The 24,861-nt window shown below is 44.1% G+C and overlaps 1 protein-coding gene across 4 annotated transcripts in view; it reads right to left on the reverse strand.

Moving 5' to 3' along the window:
- The window catches only part of TBC1D1 (TBC1 domain family member 1), a 284,776-nt gene that overhangs the window by 179,736 nt on the left and 80,179 nt on the right, over positions 1-24,861 (reverse strand). The window contains exon 1 of one of the 4 annotated variants that reach the window (XM_064285967.1): positions 21,229-21,336. The exons of the other annotated variants lie outside the window; for them this stretch is intronic. Coding sequence (XP_064142037.1) covers positions 21,229-21,258 — 30 coding nt within the window. The 5' untranslated portion in view covers positions 21,259-21,336. Of the gene's footprint in view, positions 1-21,228; positions 21,337-24,861 lie in introns of those variants that run through there. 4 annotated transcript variants of the gene reach the window in all.

Here is a 24,861-nt window from a genome sequence, read left to right on the forward strand (position 1 = left end):
AATCTTAAAAAAGCTATCTTTTTCTTTTTTAAGTACATTTTCTTAAGCTTCCTTAGATTAGTCTTTTAGAGATCAGTACCTACTGTTATTATGTATAACCTTCCAGGGCAAAATTATTTGGAGCAAGGAAAGAAATCATTTTAAATATATGTGATAAATTACTGCAATGTACAAGTACAATGGCAGACATTTCTAACTGTCCCCAAAAGCTTCACTACATAACGTACGAACGCATTTAAGTCATGAAACAATACAAAAACTAATCCTCAGTATCTACAGAAACCAAAAAACTTACACAACAGTTTAGATGCAATATTTAAAAGACCGCCTCCTCATACGCATAGACAATCACTTAAGATGAAAACTTGCAGCTTAAAATTGTGACAAAAATCAGAACTAGTCTGTTTTACGAAACTGACAATGCAAACTTGAGTTTGGATAAACCATGAGCCTTGTTAATCAGATGACTACGCTTGCTCCTTCCTAGGAACTGTAGTAAAATGAATGTAATTCAAATTATTACATTTGCCGACCACAATGTGGAACATCTTGATAACACTGATATTATTTAAAAAAAAAACACAAAGTAATTCACAGCATGTGTCGATATTATGAAAAGCCAAATTCCTGTCCTCCTCCCACCTCAAAGACAAAAAACCCATGGGTGGCCAGTTCTAATGAGCCCAGCGTGGGCTGGATCTTAATGCCCAATTGCACCTTCAGCTGAGTGCTTTTGCGCAGTGTGCAACCTGCACAAACATATGTAGCAGCCCCACCACAGTCCTGCAACCAACATCTGTGTAATTGGTAAAACTTTTTCGAAATGAATGTTAGAAATGTAAACCTACTACTGCGTGACTGTCAGACCCAATCTCACGAATAGGCTCTGGTATATCTTATAAATTATTTACCATGTTTAAATACACTACAGAAGCTTTTACAGCATTAACTTCATTCTTGAATAACACCTATCACACATGTTAAGAATCCTGACCTGATCATTCAGATCAGCGGTAGAAGCAGGTCTTTTCTCCCATATCATGTCAGTGCTTGCCTCCAAATAAACTACTCAACAAGTTGCCATTCCTTTTATTTAATCTCTATCAACAGGCAAATCAGAACTTTCACCAGTAAAGGATATTACTTCAAACCAGTCTGAACTCCTTTATACTTTATGTATTTTATACTTCATGTCATACCAAGTGCAGCAACAGAAATACTATTTTGAAAGTTCGCTTTACATCACACCTTGCCTTTACGAAAGACCTACATTAGTACGTTTTCAACAACCAAAAGAAATCCGAAGAGGATATTTGCTTTTACAAAAAAAGGCAAAAAGTAGAAATAGTGTTCAATGTTTGCTTTGCAGCGAGCCACTAGAGAGGCAACACGCACCCCGAGCAGCGAGAGTGGCGTCGCCAAGCTCCTTCCCCAGGAACTACGCTCAGCATTCCTGCCTTTACTATATGTTAGTGCTACTTTAGGTTTTATGTGTTATTTGCTATGATTTGGTAGGTTAATTTTTGGGTTTGGGAACACAAAAATTTTTCCCGTGTAAATTAACGGTAATTGCTTCTCCACTTTATGCCATTTCAGCTTAGGAAAGGTTTCATTGGAACGCTCTACTTTCAGATAGCGGAGAAAACCTGTATTCTATGTAAGTTGCAAAAACTCAGCTGGCTAAATGCCCATGGGGTAGACCCAGCTTGCCAGAAGTTCATGTGAAAAAGATTTAAAGACTTGAGTAAGCTGTAAGCCTAGAATAAGCCAGCAGAGTGACCTGGATACCAAAAGAAAGAAAAGGAACAAAAACCCTAATGCATCGGGAGACATGTCATCCCGACATCAAGGGAGGAGTCACAGTCTCACCATCCTTCACGTTGATCAGACCACACAGCAAGTTTCATTGTCGGTTTTAGGAGTATTTTTTAAGCAGCAGCAGCAAGGGTCACATGGTGCTCACAAACCCATGAATGGAGGCTAGGGAATGGAGCTTCGGGCTTTCGGCTTGAAAGAAGCAACATTTCAGCAGCCCTTGAAAACCTGTCACAGGGAAGAGGTGTTAACTCTATCCCTCTGAAGAATGGGAAGAAAAGAAGGTAAACGAAAAGTGAGAAAGATTTCTGCTTAGAGTAAAAATATCTTTCTTTCCATTAGCGCTATTTAGAATGGCTGGATTTTTTGAGGCCTGCTGAGCACAAGATGGAGAGAGCATTTCCACACTGTTCAGAAGTCAGACTTTCAATTCCATGAGTTTAGGGATTTATTGGAGTCCCTGGGTGGTACAAATGGTTAAGCACTGGGCTACTGACTGAAAGGATGGCGGTTCGAATTTACCCAGAGGTCCCTCAAAAAAAAAAAAGGCCTGACAGTCTACTTCTGAAAGATCATAGCCATTGAAAACCCTATGGAGCACAATTCTACTCTGACATACACGGGTTGGAATCAATGCAACAGCAAATGGTTTGGTTTTGGTTTTAGGGCTTGTCATGGACTGAATTGTGTCCCCCCAAAATATGTGTCTACTTGGTAGACCATGATTCCTAGTATTGCATGGGTGTCCTCCATTTTGAGATCTGATTATCCTCTGTGACATGTTGTTAATCCTAGCCTCTATGCCTGTGGTTACAGTACCATTTGGGAGTGAACTGTCCACCATGTTAAGGAGGCAGGATCAGGTCATGTTAATGAGGATGAGGGTGGGATATATACTGAGTCACCGACCTTCAGCACCCTTCAAGAGATAAATAAGCAGGATTAGGTTGGGATGTGACACCCTTATTTAGGTCACAGCCCTGATAAAATGTAAAGGGTGTTTCCCTGGGTGTGGCCTGCATTACCTTTTATCTTACAAGGAGACAGAAGCAGCAGAGAGAGAGACCTCACTACCAACAAGAAAGAAGAGCCAGGAGTGGAGGGCATCCTTTGGACCCAGGGTCCCTGCACTGAGAACATCCTAGACCCAAGGGAAGATGGATGCCAAGACATATGAAGATCTCCAAGGAATGCCAAGCCCACAGTTGTTAAAAGGAGATAAGGGCTTTCCCCCAGAGCTGACAGAGAAGGGAAAGCCTTCCTCTAGAGCTGACGCCCTGATTTTGGGCTTCCAGCCTCCTGAACTGTGAAAGAATAAATTTCTGTTTGCTAAAACCATCCGCTTGTTGTACTTCTGTTACAACAGCACTAGATAACTAAGACAGGGCTTTGGTAAAGACAGGCACCTAGAACTTGCCTTCCACTTCCATGGCCTTCCCTCAGCAGTGATTCCTACCAGACAGGAGTTTGACAGCACAGTTCTTCTCTCCCCTTCAGCTGTCTCTATATTTTGAAGGGAGGAGGGGGGATAAGTGGAGAGTGCTAACATCATCTTTACAAGATCAGATATTTTACAATCAGGAACATTCCTAGAGAACCAATACCAAAATCAAGGCAGACAAGAGATAAAGCCTCAGCTGCACCAGCCAAGAGCAGCAGCTGGGAAACTATTCAGAGCTTTGATGTTTCTCTCCTGCCAAGGGAACAGCTAATGTGCGCTGAGAAGCTTCAGCCAGGGCAGTGACTTGCTGAAACTGAACTTTGATCCACCTGCCACGCTCAAGTAACAAAAATTCCCAGGACGGAATTCTAGTCTCTGAATCCTGATGACATTTTCAAAAGTGAGACTTCATCTTGATTTACAAGGACAAAGGTTAAAAAATAAAGATAAGCCCTAAGAGAAGGAATGGGGTAATGAAATCTTGCAAACGTGATTATCTCATTTAGGATATATTTAGTAAAATGCATCTGTATTTCATAGTCGTCTTCATAGTGCTCTGCTTTTCTCTCTGTCTGTCCGTCTCCAGGGATCTCATCGACTTCCCCAAGGCCTAAAATGGTGATTTCTTAATCCACATCTCTAGCTCTGAGTTCTTTCTTAAACTTGACTCAAACTCCCAATCATCTTTTCCAAAGAATCACCTACTCTTCAAGTGCTTTCACCTCAAAACATCCCAAACCAAGCTCATTCTCTTCACCCTGAAATAGGTCTTTCTCCTTACTTCCTTTTTCCCCAGATGCCTTCCAGGTGAGCGGGCTCAAAATCTGAAAAGGTTCTCTTCTAGTTACTCCTCATTCCATTTTTCCATCAGCCATCCAAGTATATATTCTCTCCCCATGAGCCCAAGAGCCTCACTCAGTGGTCCATGATTGTACTTCAACTCAGCCGGACCACTGTAAGACCCCCACCTGCATCCCTGCCTCTGGCCTCTCCACCCATCAACCTACCCACTGATCCATCCATCTTACTCTCCACTGACAACCTTGGATCTCCCAGAAGCACAGCTCTGATGGAATCAGTCAACCACTCACAAACCTTCTGAGGCCCCTCACCCATTTCTACTGACATGGAAACATCCCAGCCTGACCCTCAAGGTGCCACCCCCCCAACCCCTGATGGGGTTGCAATCAACCCTTCTTGCCTTATTTTACTTGGCAACGAGAGCGGATTTCACTCAAATATATTCTGGGCATCTACTCATTCGGATTTCCACCTCCAAGCCTTTGCTCATTCAGCTTCTTCCATCCACAATGTTCTTTCTCATTCTGCCCTCCACAGCTTCCCACCCCCTGGATGGGACCATCAAATCACTTATTCTACCTTTTTATTTTACAGGTCAGGAAACAAAGCCAAGAAGGGCCGGAGTGACTTGCACCTGGTCACAGAGCCAGGCTGGACAGAACCAGATCTCCCCATTCAGGGCTCTTTTCCTAGACCATACTAGCTCCCCCGATTTGTTTTTAATTGGGATGAAATTTCTTTACAGGGTAAAACCTCTAAGCCCACTAAAACCACTGCTGTTGAGTCAATTCCGACTCCTCGCAACCCTACAGGACAGAGTAGAACTCCCATAGGGTTTCCAAGGCCGCAAATCTTTACAGAAGCAGACTGCCATATCTTTCTCCCATGGAGCAGCTGGTGGGTTCAAACCGCTGACCTTTGGGTTAGCACCTGAACACTTTAGCCACTGTACCACCAGGGCTCCTATAGTCCACTAAATAGATAATAAAAATAAATAATTAGAAGATTAGCCAGCGCTCACACTTCCAGTGACTTGGGAGTGAGGGGGATTTCTCTTAGGTCACAAGTTTTTCTGAGTTTGTACTTTCAGGTTTAGCAGCAAGTACTATGCGGGTGTAAAGGGCTTTGGCACCCACCCTGGTGTCTGCATGAAGGGCCTGAGGGCAGTCATCCTCTCCCCCAACCTTAAACAGGGACCAGGTGGGCTCCACTGCCTCTGTTCATTCAATCAGGATTAACATCAACAAACAGACACAATGTGCCCCCAAAATCAGCACACCGCTGCAGGAGAGGTTCTCAGGACACTGGAGACCTTTCTTAACACCCACATTCAAACCACAGCTCTGGCTCCCAAACTGAAAACTCTGTTTTTGAGAAGGACAATTATTTAAGTTAGCAGTGGACAATGGGTTCTGACCAACCACGCTGATGAAAATCAACGGGAAGATTGTAAAGTGGGATTTACTGCATTTGGAACCTTATTACCCTCCATATACCTCCAAAGGGCTACTTGGGGGTTTTACAGCTCCACACGACTACTATGTAACCGCCTTCACACGTGCCTGCCTTCTTCTGTGAGCTCCGTGAGGCAGAGGCAGTGTCTTGCTCATTCTGGTACCTCTCTGTACCCCAAATGCCTGGAGCAGAGAAGGTGCACAATAAACATATCCTGATCACCTTTGAACTTAAAGGAACTTGAAGCCAGTTTTCACAGCCAAGAATGTCGAAATATCACATCACTCCCTCAAACAGAGACTGCTGAGTTCTGGGCTCCGGTGGTCCAGTACATTGAGCTCTTTCCCTGGGGAAAAATCCGGAGACCACACTCTACAGATCTCTGTGGTTCACAGACTACAGAACTGAGGATACCAGGCAGTCCAAATTTGTTCTTCAGCTACACTAAAATTGGGTGGCACAAATTCACAGGCTGTCTTTCATGAAACTCTAGTGTAATGTAATTCTTATGTATTACATTCATCTATTTTTAGAAATGGGAAGAGAATTCTTCCCATTCACCTGGAAGCTCGGTAATATGGTTCTTTCTGCAACTATAAGAAGGTTTGGACCTTAGTAAACGTATTAGTGGGGGCAATGGTGGTTCAGTGTTAGAATACTCACCCTTCACATGGAAGATCCGGCTCCGACTCCCAGCCACTGCACCTCACGCACAGCCCATCACCCACCCATCAGTGGAGGCTTGCATCCTTCTGTGATGTAGAACAGGTTTCAGTGGAGCTTTAGACTAAGAGGATCCCTGGTGGCACAGTGGTTAAAGTGCTCGGCTGCTAACTGAGAGGTCAGCGGTTCGAACCCACTAGTCACTCCATGGGAGAAAGATGTGGCAGTCTGATTTCATAAAGACTACAGGGCAGTTCTACTCTGTCCTATAGGGTTGCTGTGAGTCGGAATTGACTCGACGGCAAAAGATTTTCTAGACTAAGATGGAATAGAAAGAAAGGCCTGGCAAGTTACTTCTAAAAATTAGCCAATGAAAACCCTATGGATCACAACAGTCCAATCCATAACTGATCATGGGGATGGTACAGGACCTGGCATTGATTCATTCTGTTGTGCATAGGATCACTGTGAGTAGGGGGCTGACTCTACAGCAGCTAACCACAAATGTATTAGCAACATATCATGTTTATTATACAATTAATTTATTAATAAATAGTACACAAGGAGCAAGAAGCTCATTACTCATGAGAAGGCTTTTGGATTGTGTTTCTGAGGTCAAATTATATAACTAAATCTCTAATGCTTTAAATTTGGAAATGTACAGGTAAAAAAGCCTGACACAACAGAGGCCAAACACAATAGAAACCATCACAATAGACCTGTGTAAAAATCTCTAAGCCAATATTGCCTCAAAGATCTTATGATTTATTTTCACCTAATGACCGGTTTCCTTTGGGTCCACCCTATAAAAGGAACTTCCACAAATTACCAATGGGCTAATTCTCTGCCTTTGGCAGGCCTATAATTATAACTCCTTCTAAACAAATAAACTTCCTTCCTATTTTTAAAGATTTCCAAAGTTGGAGAATCTACATCTTTGGTTGGCAAATGAGTTTCTGGAAGGGCAGAAATGACTCATCGCGTTTTGAGGTGCAGAAAGGACTTCAGAACTGTGGAGCTGCCCCTCCTCATCCCTATTTTAGGGAAGAGGAAACCAAGGTACAGACTTGTGACCTCGGGCAAGCTCACACAGGCTGCTGTGGTAGAGACCACATTTTCCTCTTATCTGATCTAAATTACTTGTGGCCCGACAAAAGCCTTTTTGCTCTTTTTCTGTACTAAAGAATCAGGGCTTATGTTTAACTCAGGCACAATGTTACAAAACAGAAGGAAAGAATCTAAATATCATAATGAGTACCAAGTAATACAATGAGCACTGGATTAAAACACCTGCTTTTAACCTTCACTGTGACTTGGGAAAGCCAGCTTACTTGTCGAAGGCTCTGTCTTACTTATCTAGTTCGCTGCTACAACAGAAATACAAGTAGGTGGCTTTAAAGAACAGAGATTTATTTTCTCACACTTTAGGAGGCTAGAGGTCTAAATTCAGAGCACTGGCATTAGGAAAAGAATCTGTCTGCTCTAGGGAAAATCCTTGTCTCAGCTTCTTCAGCCTTCTCAGCGTTCCTCCTTGGAGATCTCTGCATGGCATCTATCTTCCCGCATCGGGCTTGCTTGCTTCTGTGCCTCGTCTGCTCCTTTTATATCAAAACACACCCTACACTGATACATCTTCATTAATACAATAGAGAAAACCCTATTCCTAAATGAATAGGATTTACAACACATATTCTGGGGGGACACAATTTAAGCTCTAACAGGCTCAATTTTGTTTCCATCTTCAAAGAGAGGGATGTAAAATCGGCTTGGCAGAAGTGTCTGACCTCCTCCAACCCCACAAGGGGGTAGGAGGACCAAGGTCAACAGCATAAGGCTGACTCCCATGAGGCAGGAGCCAGGCAAGCATCCTCGCTCTGCCATCCTGTCTGATTTTGACACTAACTGTCCCTCCCTCAGCACTCACTACTGGGTTTGATAATTCATTGCAATGGTCACACAGAGCTCACAGACCGTACTCACAACCATGGTGTTTATTAGGGAAGCAACAGTGACAGTTCAGGCTCAAGAGCACTGAGGACACAGTTTTTCCACCAGGATCGCCTCTCCCTGGCCCTCAGTCTCTGCCCAAAGACACTCAGCGTTCTCTCTCCGTGGACCAGGAAGCCCACAGGCCGTCTCCTGCTGCCCAGTCTCTGCTGCTCTCTCCTTCCTTGCTGGTGTTGGGTTCTCCCTCCCTGCTCTAGAGTTGGCTCTCCTTAAGGCAAAACTGACCAATCCCCTTATAGGCCACACGACCACCTGGGTGGGAGTTACAAACCCATGGCTAGAAAGGCCACACACAAAAGTAATTAATCGCACTACAAGGGAACAGAACTAAAGTAACTGCAGAGGTCCTTCCATCCCTCAGTTTAATGATGACAGCAATGATGGTGATGGTTATCAAGCACTTAATGAGGGCCAAGCACTGTTCTAAGTATTTCATGTGTATAAATCCTCAAAAACCTAGAGGGCAAATGCTGTCATTGTTGTTAGCTGCCACCAAGTCAGCCCCCACACAATAGAATCAGATTGTTGTGACCCATCAGGTTTCCATTAGCGGGTTTTTCAGAAGTAGGTGACCAGGCCTTTCTTCCTAGTCTGTTTGAGTCTGGAAGCACGACTGAAACCTGTTCGGCATCGGAGCAGCACACAAGCTTCCACTGGGGGACTGGTGGAGGCTGTGCATGAACTACCCCAGCCAGGGATCAGACGCAGGTCTCCTGCATGGAAGACGAGAGTTCTACCACTGAACCACCACTGCCCCCAGTGGAGGATGAATATCAACCCCATTTCATACATAAGAACACATTAAAGTTTAGAGAGAAGTAACTTGCCTAAGGGTGCATCTCTACTGAGTAGATGGAGATGGGGTTTTTCACAGGCCAAAGGCTCCAGGGACCCTCTCTTCCTTACCACGGGTGAACAATCTGAGAAGTCTGACCTTACTGCAGTCTCAGAGACACAAATTCAGAATTGAGAATGGCTGTTGCAATCATTTCACACAATATCCTCCTTTTTTAGATCAAGGACAGAGACCCAGGGATGTACAACTTGCCTGAGGTCAAGAAATGTAATGGAAATACGTGGTTGCACCCCATTGCCTAGACAAGTACACCCTACAAACCAAACCCAAACCCATTGCCACTGAGTTGATTCCAACTCACAGCAACCCTACAGAACTGCCCCATAGGGTTTCCAAGGTTGTAAATGTTTACCGAAGCAGACCGCCACATCTTTCTCCCGCAGAGCTCCTGATGGGTTCAAGCCGCCAATCTTTCAGTTCGCAGCTGAGCACTTAATCACTGCACCACCAGGGCTCCATAAGTTCAGCCTAAAGAGTGCTTTATAGTTTACGTTCTCTTACACTACCTCTTTTGACACCTAAACTAACCTACCTGAGGGGCGGGCAGAAATCATCATTCCTATGTCATCTAGCTAAGGTCAAACAGCTCACGCAGGGTGGACCTGGGCCTCTAACCCAGGTCTCTTTATTTCCTGTCTAGTATACTGTCGTTCTGGTAACTCTTGTTATGTTTTTGTTATTAGCTGCCATCGAGCTGGTCCCCGACTCATGGCAACGCCGTGAGCAACTGAATGAAATGCTACCCAGTCCTGCACTGTCCCTGTAATAGGTTGTGGATTGGACAGTTGTGATCTATAAGGGTTTTAACTGGCTGGATTTTGGAAGTAGATCACCAAGCCTTTCTTCCTAGTCCATCTTACTCTGGAAGCTTCGCTGAAACCCGTTCAGCATCATAGCAATACACAAGCCTCCACTGACAGATGGGTGGTGGCTGTGCGTGAGGTACATTGGCCAGGAATCAAACCCAGGTCTCCTGCATGCAAGGCAAGAATTCTGCCACTAAGCAACCACTGAAATTAACTCTTGCTAAAGGCTGGAGAAAATGCCCACTCTGGTAGGATGTTCTGGTGAGCTTATTCAAAATAAACTCTTGGTCTAAAGACAGTATTTCCAAATAAGTTGCATAACTGTGAACCATGGTTCCATGAAGGCTTGACAAGAGTTCCAGAGACTAGAAGATAGCACTCTAATGCCCACAACTCATGTCCGCAGCAGAATGGAATCTCAGGCCACGGTCCCCTCAAAACCGACTCCAGCCTCTTTTGGTCTATCATTTAATTCCCTCATCCTACCCCGAATCCTGACCTAGCTTCCATCTTCCTAGCAGCAATTTTTCTCTTATCTCCCGTTTTCTTCCCTCCTTAACCAAGAGCATCATAAAATTCAGGGATTTTTTAAAATGTTTCTTGCACTTTTTGTATAGTTTCAATTTTATACACTCATTTTTTAAAGCAGGTTAGTCGAGCATTTCTACGCCTCTCGCTTCAGGAAGAAAAAAATATGTTTGGTTTCTCGGTGGGCCAAGACTTTTTCTAACTTTGGCCACCCTTGTTTCACATCCTGAACACATGCTGTAATCCCCTTGTCGTAGAGATAGCATAGGTGCAACGGATAAAACATGAACTTAGAGCCAGACAATTCAAGCTTTAATCTTAATTGCAAGTTGACTAACCTTTCTGAAATTTCAGTTTCTTCATACTCCCACCCCCCCCAAAAAAGTGAAAGAAGGAATAATGTCATCTCCCTCCATGATGATTCTTGAAATTTCTTTCCCCTATTTCTTTCATAAATTATGAAATACGACTACTCCCAGTACAACGGCTAAGACACATTAAGTGCTCAAAAAGAAATCATTTCCTCTCTTCCATGGTTGTATTAATGCTAAAGTAATTTTCTTTCCTATTAAACCCCCTTTGCCAGGCAGGGTTTTCTGAGCAAGCCTAATTGCCCGTATTAGAGGAGTAGAAGAGATATTATACAAGCCTACCACACCTCCCATAGGACGCCTTCCTGGAAAAGCGGAGCGCTAACTGAGTCAGTGGGTCACTGCAGCTCGGTCCTAGGAAGCCATGTCACCACACTGGGCTTTGGCAACTTCCACTCCTTTCAAAGCCTCAGGACATGGTTTCTTCTAGCACACAGTGCACACAACTGGTCAGTTCTCCCAGGCTGCAGGGATGTTTATGACATCCTTCAATGTGAAAGGATCCCCCATCCGCCCCAACCAACCACTCATCTTCATCCTTCCTTTAATTGCCCATTCCCTTGCAGGCATTTCTACTCTGAAAATCACATTTATACATTCAGGCAATTGAATAAAGCATTCCGAAAGAGAATATATTGCTTAGTAGACAGGTATACTTTTGCTTCTAGGAAAACAGAGATAAAGTACAAGCAAATCAGTGGGGCAACATTAACAAGATAGGCAAAAACCAGTTGTCCAAGACCTGGGTTCTCACTTAAGCTCTTCCAAAAACTATGTGTGATCTTTTTCAGATTAAGTTACTTCATTGCTCTGGGTCTGTTTCCTTATTTAGAAAACATCAAATGGAATTAAATTCAGCATTCTACACCAGAATGGCCACCTTGCCAGCCACAATTATTGACAAATGTGTGCAGGTCCTGCTGTATACTAGAATGGAATGGTCACTCTTAATCCAGTCAGCTCCCTGAATCCAGGTACATTTTTAAGATGGTGTGCCCTACCAAAGGTTAAAAATCACTGGTCAAAAAAAAAGAGTAAAGGGTAATTGATTAATTCTCAAACATGCTGGAAAACTTAGCTATTCTTTTTCATAATCTACTATACATATCAACGACCTACGCCTTGAACATCCTTTTTAACAATTCAGCTCAGACCTCATCTTCTCTAAAAAGTTTCCTCACATTCCCAGCTGTGTGAATTCCTGTGCAGACATCTATATTATCACCTTACAATTAAAGTAACTTCACAGGTGTCCCTCTTTCCACTAGACTGCAAGCTGCTCAAAGCCTGGGCTTGGGTCCTACTGGCCTCTGTGCCTGATAACCACACACCAGCCAACAGCCGTTGATTTAAACTGTCAGTTCAGCCATGCTTTAAATAAGTCTACGTCTGCAGATGGTCTCCACAATTTCCTAAGCAGATTTTGACATTTACTCAATGTTTCCCATAGGGTCTGTAAAAAAAAAAAAAAAAAAAAAAGATAAATATAGAATAATATGTTCATTTTGTAGATCAGGAAACAGCCTCAGCAAAGCTAACATAGCCAAGCTCAACCAAAGTGAGTGAAGAGAACTGAGTCTAACCCCATTATAACGTGGCATATAAAAAAATAATGTCAAAAAAGTAGCAAAGTACATGTAAAACTAAGGAATTCTTTTTCTATCACTTCTTTCTTACAAATGTAACAAAAAAATAGCAGGCTGCTGGTTTATCACTCCTCCAAAAATCAAAATTAATGGGAAAATCAGGGGCACTTAAATTTAGATTTACAAATATAAGAAAATAAAGTTTCACTATTTCTACAGATTTTTCAAAGGAGCCCTGGTGGCACAAGGGTTAAGTGTTCGGCTGCTAACAGAAAGACTGGCAATTCAAATCCATCCAACAGAGTCTCAGGAGAAAGACCTGGCGATCTGCTTCTGTAAAGATTACTGCCTAGAAAACCCAATGGGTCAGTTCTACTCTGTCACATGGGATCACTGAGTCAAAACTGACTAGATGGGACCCAAGAACATAGGTTTTTCAGATGCTCCCGAAGACCAGCGAGTGTTATAAACTAGAACTCATCAGAACTAGCTTATTATTTCTACTCCTTAAAAGCTAACAAAAGAAAAGGGTACAATTTGAGTCTATTTTTCAAACGAGGATCAAATAAGACTCTGATTCCTTATCTGTTATAATGTTCTAATGGTATTTGGAACAAAGTTGAATGCACTAAAAAAGAGGAAAGGCCATCAAAGTTTTTTATAATTTGTGAAACTGAATAATACATAAAAAGTTCTAATTTTTAAAATGGTGCAAGAGTATGCAGTACAAATTTTTCCTTCCACTCCTCTTCTCAGGCACCCAGTTTCAAAGTCATTGATGATTTAAGTTTCATTTCATGGGACACTAATTCCACCATTATCTTCCCAGAAGACACAAATGAGTAATCTGAAATTATGACACTTATTCCAAAAAATATGAACAACTCCTATGTCCAATGGTAGATGCACCTGAGTACATACATTGAGAAACTTGCTACTCAAAGTGTGGTCTGCAGACCAGCAGCATCGGCATCACCTGGGAGCTTGTCAGAAATACAGAATCTTGGGTTCCACCCCAGACCTACTAAACCTGTGCTGCATTTTAACAAGATGCCCAAGTAATTTGTAGTGCTGATATAGAGGACAGTATACCACCACCCCTGCCTTCATGGAGTTACCAGCTAGTAGAAGAAATAAAATATTCAAATAACTGCAACCCACACAAGGCATCCCACAGAATGGACTACATAGTTATAGGAGTTTGGCGAAAGATCAGCTCTGGCTCCCTAATGGGTCCCACACACCTCTGAAGGGGTCTGTATACCATGTATACCTGCTCATCTGTCCAGTCTCACTTTCTGCCACTCCCTACAGCAGATTTTCCCTCCAGCCCCACCAAACTCCAACAGACCTCCAGGCCTTTGCACATACTGCTCCAATCACCTGGCACATCCTTCCCTTCCCTGGCTACTCTTCCTTAGCCACCTTCAGGATGGTCAGGAGCCACTCCCTATGATCCCATGGCATAGTCCAGCTGACTACTGGTCTACTGTCTACCCTTCTCTGCCAGAAGGAATTCAGTGTACAGAGCTCCTGCAGCGTAGAGGAATGCTTTACTGGATATTTTCTTCCCTATTTAATACGGTCACTGAATGGATGGGTGGACAGATGGGTGGATGGATAAATGAATAAGTAATCAGAGATACTTCAGGGAAAGGGTAAAAGATGAGAAGGATTTTGATAGTTGGAAATGGAAGCCCCAGGCACAGGCACGTATAGGTTAAGATCTGTCTCAGGAATTTGTCTAGGAGTACACACTATAGTTCGCCTTTTTCTCATTATAAGATCTGCTCTGGGCTAAGTGTTCTATTCTAGACTATGTGGGGTTTCTATCCCTGCTTTCCTCTATTCTCTCTCAGTAAAACCAAACTGTCTGTGCCCAAGCTATTATCACCCTAAAAAGCCAGTGGCCATTGATTCTGACTCATGGTAACCCCGTGTCTGTCGTAAGTAGAACTGTGCTCCACAGGGTTTTCAATGGCTGATTTTTCTGAAGTAGATCATCAAGGTTTTCTTCTGAGGTACCTCTGGGTGGACTCAAACCTCCAACCTTCTGGTTAGCAGCCGAGTGCGTTAACCACTTGCACTACCCAGGGACTGCACTGTCTCCCTAAGCAACGAGAATTCCCCAGGCCCACAGAGAGTCAGCTGTGGCTCCAGAGTGCTCTGCTGGAATCTCAGTTGGGGTTACACCAGCGTTGCTTAGCAGAGGCAGCAAATTTTTTAAATTCAAAGAATAGTTTGACTATGACAACAATGAGTTCTTCCCCCTTTATTAAGTTTAAACTTAAACATCCACTAATTAAAGGTTATCTGAGTCTACAGAAGAAAAATGTTTAAGCCGCTTTTAAAAAATAATCCACCACATTAATGAGGGACACACCTCAAGGACAAACCAACATTGGACTGACTTTCAACAAGACATCGGAGGAAATGCTGCCTGAATACTTGCTGTCCTACAGACTCACACCTCACAGGAAGGCTGCTGTGTGCTGGTAAACAGAAGGGCAAATCCAACTGGTAAGAGGCACCCAAGGCGGGCTGCTCCAGCCTACAGGAAGCCACAAAAGTGAATAAATAAGTCCAGCACCAGGACACAACTGTGCCTGAAAGCTGTGGTCAGAAGCAGCTGACCAGAGGACAAGCTGCACTTGTACTCAACATACAAGAAGCAATTAGTTACTTGGTTATTTGCAACAATCTCAGTCAAACAAGATAGGAAAGCCATTGGGTCACATCATTTCAGAAGATAAAGAATAATCATGTGCTCCTACCAAAGTCAAAGATTCCATCGTCTCCTCCTGCCTGAACCACAGCAGTCTCTTAAGTGGCCCCCTTGATTCCATCCAAAATATACATCAGATGACATCATTCCTCTCTGTAATACCCTCTAATGGCTTCCCACTGCACTTCAAGGCAAATCCAAAACCATACTGTGACTAAAACCAAAACCAAACCAGTTGCCATCGAGTCGATTCCAACTTGGTGACCCCAGCTGCATCAGAGTACAACTGTGCTCTCTATAGGGCTTTCAATGATTGGTTTTTGCCAGGGCTTTTTCCTCTGAGGTGCCTCTGGGTGGCCTGGAACCTCCAACCTTTCAGCCGGCCGAGTGTTAACTGTTTCCACCACCCAGAGGGACTTCCATACTTTGCCTTAAAAAAAAAAAAAAAAAGAGCGCAGGGGGTTGATTCCAACTCATGATGACCCCATGTCCTGCAGAGCAGAACTGCTCCATAGAGTTTTCTTGGCTGTAATCTTTACAGAAGCAGATCACCGGGTCTTTCTCCTGGGGCACCACTGGGTGGGTTAGGACCACCAACCTTTTGATTAGTAGTTGAGTGCTTAATCTTTTGTGCCACCCAGGGACTCCTGTGTTAACAACGGCCTAACTGGCCTGTCCCAGAGTAACCCTCCCAGAGGTCATGGCCCACCTTTCTGCCCCCAGGTCACTGCACTTCAGCCATACCTGCCTTCTTCCTGTTGCTTGAACATGCCCACGTGCTTCCCACCTCCACGTCCTGGTTTCCTCTGCCTGGAACATGTTTAGTGCCCCCTCACCACTCAGATGAAATGTCACTTCCTTACCTGGAGACCTGGTGGCACAGTGATTAAGCATTTGGCTGCTAACCAAAAGGTTGGCAATTTGTACCCACCAACCAATCCATGGGAGAAAGATGTGGCATTCTGCTCCTGTAAAGATTACAATCTAGGGGGCAGGTCTACTTTGTCCTATAGGGTCACTGTGAGTCCAAATCAACTCAACGACAATGGCTTTGGTTTTTTGGTTTTTACCTCCTCACCACCCCAGGCCCTGGCTGGTATCTGCCAAACCACCTTGTTTACTTTCTTCATGGCAGTTACCACCATCTGAAATTATCTTGTTTATCTATTTGCTTCTTTATGGTCTGTCTCTCTGAGACCATATGAGCTCCATGAAGGCATGGACCTGGGCTCTTTTCTTCATTGCTAGATTCCCAGCTCCTAAAACGGTGCCTGGCACATAGTAGGTGTTCAAGGAATATCTGTGTTGAACAAATTTGTTAAATGGCTTGTTGGATGAATAGGGGCTATAAATCTATGTTTTAAGCTATACCAAAATACGGAAAATCTGGTTTTACATAAAATACTAATTAGCGATCAATTACCTGTTGTAAAAATGAGTTGTAAAAAAAGGATTCCTTCTCTAATGTAGTTTTAAATATTTGTTTTATAAAGCTTCAGCGTGCATACTTTTTAAAGGATAAGCCTACTGTGCAAACTAACTCCTCCAAGGCATGAAGAAGACGTCTGCTGAATAAATATGTGAGCCCGGAAAACTAAATCAATACACGGTATAAAACTACAAAACTGCGTTTAGATTTGAGAACACAGCAAGATATGGCTATACTCAGGTCCCATTTTTCATTTTAACTGATAAACTGAAATATATATTTAATATCCCCTCATTTGAGAAACTAGCAATAATCTTAGTCCTATTATTATTTACAAGCAGGTGCAAATCCGAGTAAATTCAGAAAGTTGCCTGCCAGTTCTGCTGCGTTTTCCAGCCTTCACTAACAGATACATAACAGATACATAGAGACTTAAAAACAATCGGTATGAACATTCAAATGTGCCAGGTTGTTGGGGATGTCTGTGGGCTCAGAATGAAAACTGCAAAGCTCCAGAAATTAATTTTTATTTGCAATCTATGTGAAAAATTCAGTGTCCCCAGGGAAACACTAATCAAGACACTGCACCTCTACAAAGCCTGGCCCCATGTGCGATGCCCCGCACACCTGCCCTAGGGTTCCCAATCATGTCTAATTAAAAAGATTTTTTTTTTTAATTGCATCGCAATCTTTTTGTTTTAAAAAAACAGATAAACTCTTTGAAATACAACTCCTCCCTTATTTAGCTTTATCCCTACACCGTAATGTTGCTCACTCAGCACATTCAATACTCATACACTATGAATGCACCGACCAGGAAAAACAATTTCACCCCCAGGTGTCCATCTGCATCAAGCAACTGATCATTCACTTTCTCCTTCCCCACCAGGTGTTCAGCTGCAGTGTGAAAAGGTCACAATGGGAAGGGAAGTGAGCTAAGTGGATGTGCAAGTGTTTGTGTGAGGTGTGTGCCCATGTGCATCTGTGTATTCTTGAAGGGGTGTTCTAAAATTGAATGTCAATGCGCTTTGTGATTATGCACATTGTATGCATTATCTGTGCCTCTTAGTCTTTAAAACATTCCCTGGTTTGTAATGTAAAGCGTGTTAGTGACTTGTCTCTTAACTGTAAACCAAATATATTACATAGAAGTCCCTCTCATAATCTATAACCCCCAAGAAATGAACTTTCGAAGAATAATTTCAGAGTCCGAAATCTTTCACAGAACATATTGTCTACATCAATTTCATTTCAGTATACAAGAGCTACACCACTTACATGAAAAATATAAATATAAAAGTAATAAACATTTCTTTTAAAATTGTGCTGAAAGCTATAGATAAATTTGCTTAAAACATATTTCATGTTTGAACAGATACATGCACACCCATGCTCACTGCAGTACTGTTTACAATAGCAAAAAGACAGAAGCAACCAAGGTGCCCATCGATGGATGAATGGATAATTATGGTATATTCACACAATGAAATACTACACATCGATAAAGAACAATGATGAACCCATGAAACATTTCATAACATGGAGGAATTTGGAAGGTATCATGCTGAACAAAATTAGTTGCAAAAGGACAAATATTGTATGAGACCACTATTATAAGAACTCGAGAAATAGTTTAAACAGATAAGAAAATATTCTTAGATGGTTACCAGAGTGGGGAGGGAGGGAGAGGGGTTTTCACTAATGAGAGAGTAGATAAGAACTATTTTTAGGTGGAGGGAAAGACAACACACAATACAGGAGAGGTCAGCACAACTGGACTAAAAAAAGCAAATAAGTTTCCTGAATAAACTGAATGCTTCAAAGGCCAGTGTAGCAGGGACAGGGGTTTGGGGACCCATGGTTTCAGGGGACATTTAAGTCAATTGGCATAATAAAATCTATTATGAAAACATTCTGCATCCCACTTTGGGGAGTGGCATCGGGGGTCTTAAATGCTAGCAAGTTGGCCACCTAAGATCCATCAATTGGTCTCAACCTATCTGGAGCAAAGGGGAATGAAGAACACGAAAGACACAAGGTAATTAGAAGCCCAAGAGACAGAAAAGGCCACATAAATCAGAGACTACATCAGCCTGAGACCAGAAGAACTAGATGGTGCTACAACCAATGACTGCCCTGAAAGGGAACACAACAGAGAACCCCTGAGGGAGCAGGAGAGCAGTGGGATGCAGACCTCAAACTCTCGTAAAAAGATCAGACTTAGCACTATGACTGAGACTAGAAGGACCCCGGAGGCCATGGTCCCCAGACCTTCTGTTAGCCCAAGACAGGAACCATTCCCAAAGCCAACTCTTCAGACAGGGATTGAACTGGACTATGGGATAGAAAATGATACTAGTGAACAGTGAGCTCCTTGGATCAAGTAGACACATGAGACTATGTGGGCAGCTCCTGTCTGGAGAGGAGGTGAGAGGGCGGGGGGGCGGGGGCGCAGGCAGGTCAGAAGCTGGCCTAATGGACATGAAAATAAGTAAAGGGAAGGAGTGAGCTGTCTCATTAGAGGGAGAGCAACTAGAAGTATACAGCAAGGTGTATATAAACTTCTATGGGGCAGTTCAATGGCACTGGGGTTTTTTTTATTTAAGTTTTTTTTTTATGAGTGACTTGGTTTGTAAACTTTCACTTAAAGCACAATAAAAATTTTTTTAAAAATTCATAGACGGGATTTTTGTTCAGTAGTTTAAATAACTTTGGAATAATATGGCTCAGAATCTAAATCAATTTATCTACAGCTCATTTACATGAACTTTTCAAAAGTTCTGCAACTTGGAGGAGGCTGACAATCTTGGTAACCCAAAAACCCGTCCCCTTTCCAGTCGATTACAACTCATAGTGACCCTACAGAACGGAGCAGAACCGTCCCATAGGGTTTCCCAGGCTGTAATCTTCACAGAGGCAAACTGCCAGGTCTTTCTCCCTCAGAGCAGCTGGTGGGTTTCAACTGCCAACCTTTCAGTCAGCAGCAGAGCACTTAACCACTGTGCCACCAGGGCTCCTAAATCTTGGTAAAGTTTTTTGATATTTTTTTAAATAAGGCTTTGGTCTAATGTTTTCACATCTGTAGGCCAAGTTAAACAAAAGCCACCTTTTGCCAGTAGTGAACTGCATCTTATTAAATATGTTTTGGAAAAGTAAATAAGACTATAAAACAGTACTTGCGGTAAGGTTTCTTTTTCTTTCTTTCTTTTTTTTTTTTTTTTTTTGAGATTTACTTCTTATTGATTTTGGAATAAAACAACATAAGGAGTGTCAATTTGTTTTGTCTCCCTTTAGCCTTTCAGTCTAAAAGTAGATTCCAAATCCTCAGCCTAAAATGAGTAAAATATAATCAAACCACAGCCTGAATTCTTTTTTTATTACATAACATCTTTTTTAAAAATCAGCATTATTTATTAAAGTTAACAAATACTCAAACCAGAAAATCTGAGAATTATCAACTTTTCTTCAATACAAAAGCTGGCTTATAATAATGCAGAACTTGTTTTGAACGTCATCTCACTTTACCACCAGCTCTGGGGAAGTCAAGATTCTGTTGGAGTCTCAAAGATGGAATGTTATTACACAGTGTTCAATAACTAATGTTATCTGGTTTCTATCTTCATTTTCTTATCACTTAAATTATAGGTGCAATTTTATCCGTCCCACAAATAGGTATTCATAAAAATATACTTAGAAAGCAGCATTCTAAAAGTGTTGCGTTATAGTCAGATACATCAACCATGTAATTATTATCTGTAAAGGGTCACAGTGGCTAACGGGTTCTCTTAATATGAGCTTATTACTCAATCGGCCATAGCTAGGAAGTAGGACCCGCAAGGGCCCAGCTGGGGTGGTGCGCCCGGGAGGTGGGAGCAGGAGGCCCTTTCAACCAGCAGGTGAACTAACGAAGTGGGAGTCAGTGAGTCCAGCACTCTACAGGCTGCGATGAATGTAGTATTCAAAACAAACATCTGGTACTAGGGGAGAGTATAAAAATAATTCTATTACTGTGTTCTCAAACCGGTGGGAACTCTAGAAATCTAATCCAGATACTGGTGGAATTGGCCTGGATTTGTAACGCTCAGTAATTCTGAAAGCGCTGATGCTCTGAAAATAAAACTTCCTGGGATGGAGAGTTAAGAATTTCAATTTAAAACGCAGACCCCAGAACCTGCCCTTTGAAACCAGAGAGTTAAAAAGCAAAAGACACCCTCCGTGTGCACCCGGTTCATCCTCTGGGCAACCTTAGCGAACTAGCCCAGATAACCAAGCACAAACTTGAATCAAGGAGGATGACATACGAGGTTCCGACGCCGTGGAAACAAGCGGAGAGTTCGCGGCGACTAGGGGACTGCCGGACCCGGTTCAGAGAAGCCAACTGCAAAGCGCGAACATCGGGGTCCGGGAGGCGAGCCACACTCTTTCCACCTGTACAATGGGTGTGACGCCACCTTCCCCGTTCGCCCCCCGGCGTTGAAAGACTAATGAATGAGAAGCTGCTTAGCAAACCGCCCCGGGCCGCCCTGACGGCTCGAGGGCCCCGGCCCCCGGGCTGCCGGCGCCCCCAGCCGCGGGCGGCCAGGGCAGGTCGGACCCCACGCCGCGGGCGCCCCCGTCGCTCCCGGGCCCCCGCGGCCCGGCCGACCCCGGCCCGACAGTTACACGTTTCCAGAATCGCGCCCGCGGGCTCTGCCACCGTAACGGGCGCCTGCCAGACCCGGGGAAGCAGCCCGGACGCTGCCTACCTTGGCCACCCAGCTGAACAATGGTGACATCGCGGGCCGGGCGGCGGCTCCTCGTCCGCCGGCTCCCGCTCAGGCCCGCTGCAGACCCGTAGGGCCGCGGGCGGCCGGGGGCGGGCAGCGGGGCCCGGGCATCGCTCCCCGGGCAGCGGCGGCGGCGCGGGCTCCTCCCGGCTCGTCACTGCTGGGTGAGGTGGTGCCCGCCGGGCAGCCGGGCAGCCGGGCAGCCGGGCCGAGAAAGGGAAGTGGGTGGAGAGCGCGCCGGGGCGGGGGGCAGGGAGGGAGCGCAGCCGACTCCGCCCCCGCCCCGCCCACCCCCCAGCTCGGCTCCGGGCGGGAAGCTGGGCCGCGCGGGGGTCGCCCTCCTCCGGGACGCCGGGAGCTGCGCGGCTCCACCCTCATGCCGGGGGACACGACTTTGGAGGCCTCTGAAGCCCGTTTCGCACAACTTCCAGAAAACTTGGAATTGATGTCTCCGATGTTTGATAAAAGCCCCAGAGTTGGAGCGAACACAAAGCCCAACCAGCTTTCCATGGGACACCCCCGCCGTCCTATCGCGATTCTTCCTAAACGTGCTAGATTCCTACTAACAAAAGCACCAGTGTTTCCGCAGCCCCTAATACCTTTATATAATCAGCGGTGGTTTTCGTGGAGTCAGAAAACCCAGCTATTGAGACTAGAAGTGGGCAGAGGAAAAGAACCTTTGGTTCCTGCCAAAGAGAGGTTTTAACAACTTGAGATATGTGGATTACACCACAGTTCTCTCCCAAGGCAAGAGGCTACAACAGTGTGGTCAGTTTATAGTTACAAAGATTAAACTCAGTTGCAAACTAAAGCACTGCTGAGTTCCACTTAAAAAAAAAAAAAAGTCCAAAGGTCTAGTGGTAAACGTGGAAATAGATGTGTCATGCTAAGCCATTCACGATAGTCACTCAAGACCAATGACCAACCCAGCCCAAGAGTTGTGTTATATGCCTTTTGTTATATTAACGTGAATGACCTTCATGATAGGCCAGTAGGACATTTCAGTTATGTTCCCTAAATGTGTAGTATCTGAGTTAGTGGATGTATTAGTGGGTATATTTTCCCCCCTTCCAGGTGGGGTGCATAGGAATGAGATAAACTTAAGACATGGGGAAAGTCGAGAGTGATTATCAAACCAATAACACTTGTCTGGGGTCACTGGAAATGGCCTTAAGAGCATCTTGTTGTTGTGTGGCTTGGAGTCCATTCTGACTCAAGAGACCTTACAGGACAAAAGAGAACCCATAGGGTTTTCTAGGCTGTCATCTTTAAGGGAGCAGATTGCCAGGTCTTTTCTGCCAAGGTGCCATTGGTGGGCTCCAACCGCCGACCTATCGGTTAGCAGCCCAGCGGTTAACTGTTGCCACCAGCTCTCCTTAGGAACATCTTAAGAAACCAAACCAAACTGGTTGCCATGGAGTCGATCCTGACTCGCAGCGACCCTACGGGACAGAGTAGAACTGTCCCATTGGGTTTCCAAGGAGCGACTGGTGGATTCAAACTGCTGACCTTTTGGTTAGCAGCTGAGCTCATAACCAGTGCACCACCAGGGCTCCAGGAGCCTCTTTAGGGAAGTGCTATTGTTATCTCATCCTTTTAAGCAGTCATGTTCCCTGAATAAATTAAGAGGGGGAAAAGGGAAGTGCATTTGCAGCCATGCAACCAAATCATTACCTATTACCACATCACTTTCCCAAACAAATACAGGGGATGGAGGTTGAGAGCTTCATTAAAGTGAAAGTCCTCTTTTCTCTATGACCTTACTACCCAAAATGTAGTCCCATGGACCAACAGCACTAGCATCATTTGGGAATTTGCTCGAAATGCAGACTCTTGGGCCCTCCTCCAGATTTATTACATCAGAACCTCCACTTTACAAGATCCCCAGGTGGCTAGTATGCACGCTAAACTTTGAGAGGCACTAGTCTGAGATTCACTGTCATTGTTGCTCTTCTTATTGTCCTTAGGGTGCCTTCTAGGGGGTTCAGATACATAGCAACCCCATGTACAATGGAAGGAAACGCTGCCTAGTCCTGCGCCATCCTTATAACCATTGCTATGTTTGAGTCCATCACTGCAGCCACTGTATCAATCTGTCTCATTGAGGGTCTTCCTCTTTTTCACTGAACCTCGGCTTTACTAAGCATGATGTCCTTCTCCAGGGACCGGTCCCTCCTGATAACATGTCCAAAATACCTAAGATGAAGTCTTGCCATCCTCCCTTCTAAGGAGCTCTCTGGCTATACTTCTTCCAATACACATTTGTTCGTTCTTCTGGCAGTCCATGGTATAGTCAATATTCTTCACCAACACCATAATTAAAATGCATCAATTCTTCTTCAGTCTTCTTTATCCATTGTCCAGCTTTTGCATGCATCTGAGGCGACTGAAAACACCACAGCTTAAAGGGTCAGGCACACCTTAGTCCTCAAACTGATATCTTTGCTTTTCAGTACTTTAAAGAGGTCTTTTGTAGCAGATGGTCCGATGCAATACTTCACTGGACTTTTTGTCTGCTGCTTCTACGGGCACTGATTGTGGATCCAAGTAAAATAAAATAATAATAAAATTAAAAAATAATGACCAACCCCTCCCCCAGTACCTGAGTCCATGCCAACTCACGGTGATCCTGTGTGACAGAGTAGAACTGCCCTATAGGGTTTTCTTGGCTGTAATCTTTACAGAAGCAGATTGCCAGGTCTTTTTTCCCTGGTGCTGCTGGGTAGGTTCGAAGCACCAAACTTTAGGTTTGCAGTCGAGGGCAAACTGTTTGTGCCACTCAAAGACCTTACTGACCAACAGCCCCTTGGAAAAGCAGCTAAGATTTTCCTGTGTCCCTGAACTGATGTGGACTAGTTTAGCTAGAGAGCTACCCAGAGAACTCCTGGACAACAGCATAGTTTTGATGTGAGTGGATAGGCACATGAGGACCAAGCTGGACAAGCTGGACCCATAGCAAACATCATCATCCGCATCACTCCAATCCCGTAACAGAGCTCTACAAAAATGCCTGGAACGTAGAAGCAGCTCTGGGGAAAAGATGAGGAGGCCCTGAATTGACTAGAGAAATTTCAGTTACCTGTAACTGACTGAGATACATTTTCTGCCACATGGACAGAAGAAGTGGGCCTAGAAAGAGAAATTCCATTAAATTTAAGGGCATAGAAATGGCATTGTTTGGGCAAAAGAAAAGAAAAAACTAGAAACTGACCACATGATATTAAAGTCAGACCAAATCCTGAATATAACAGTCACAACTGGACAGTGTGCAGCAAGCGAAGTAGAGACATGAAGGCCTCATTGTCTAAGCCTATGTCCAACTCTCCATATATACACACATCCAGGGCAGAGGCTCCTGCAGGGCTTGGTCTGCACTTGCCAAAAGTTTATGTACCTTTAGATTCACAGAAGTCTCCCTTTGATCCAGGTCTCCCTGCCAATCCAGGACTTGGCAGAATCACTCATTCCGTGGGAAGGTAGGGGCCTCTGCCTGGGGTAGACCTGATAAACAGTAATATGTGGAGTTTTAACACCAAATAGTTTAAGAAATATACGTGAAAAGTCTTGTTTTAATTCACTGCCAACATGTAGCTTGCCAGTCACACTGCACAA

This window comes from Loxodonta africana, chromosome 5, assembly GCF_030014295.1.
Source record: "Loxodonta africana isolate mLoxAfr1 chromosome 5, mLoxAfr1.hap2, whole genome shotgun sequence".
NCBI classification, from domain to species: domain Eukaryota; kingdom Metazoa; phylum Chordata; class Mammalia; order Proboscidea; family Elephantidae; genus Loxodonta; species Loxodonta africana.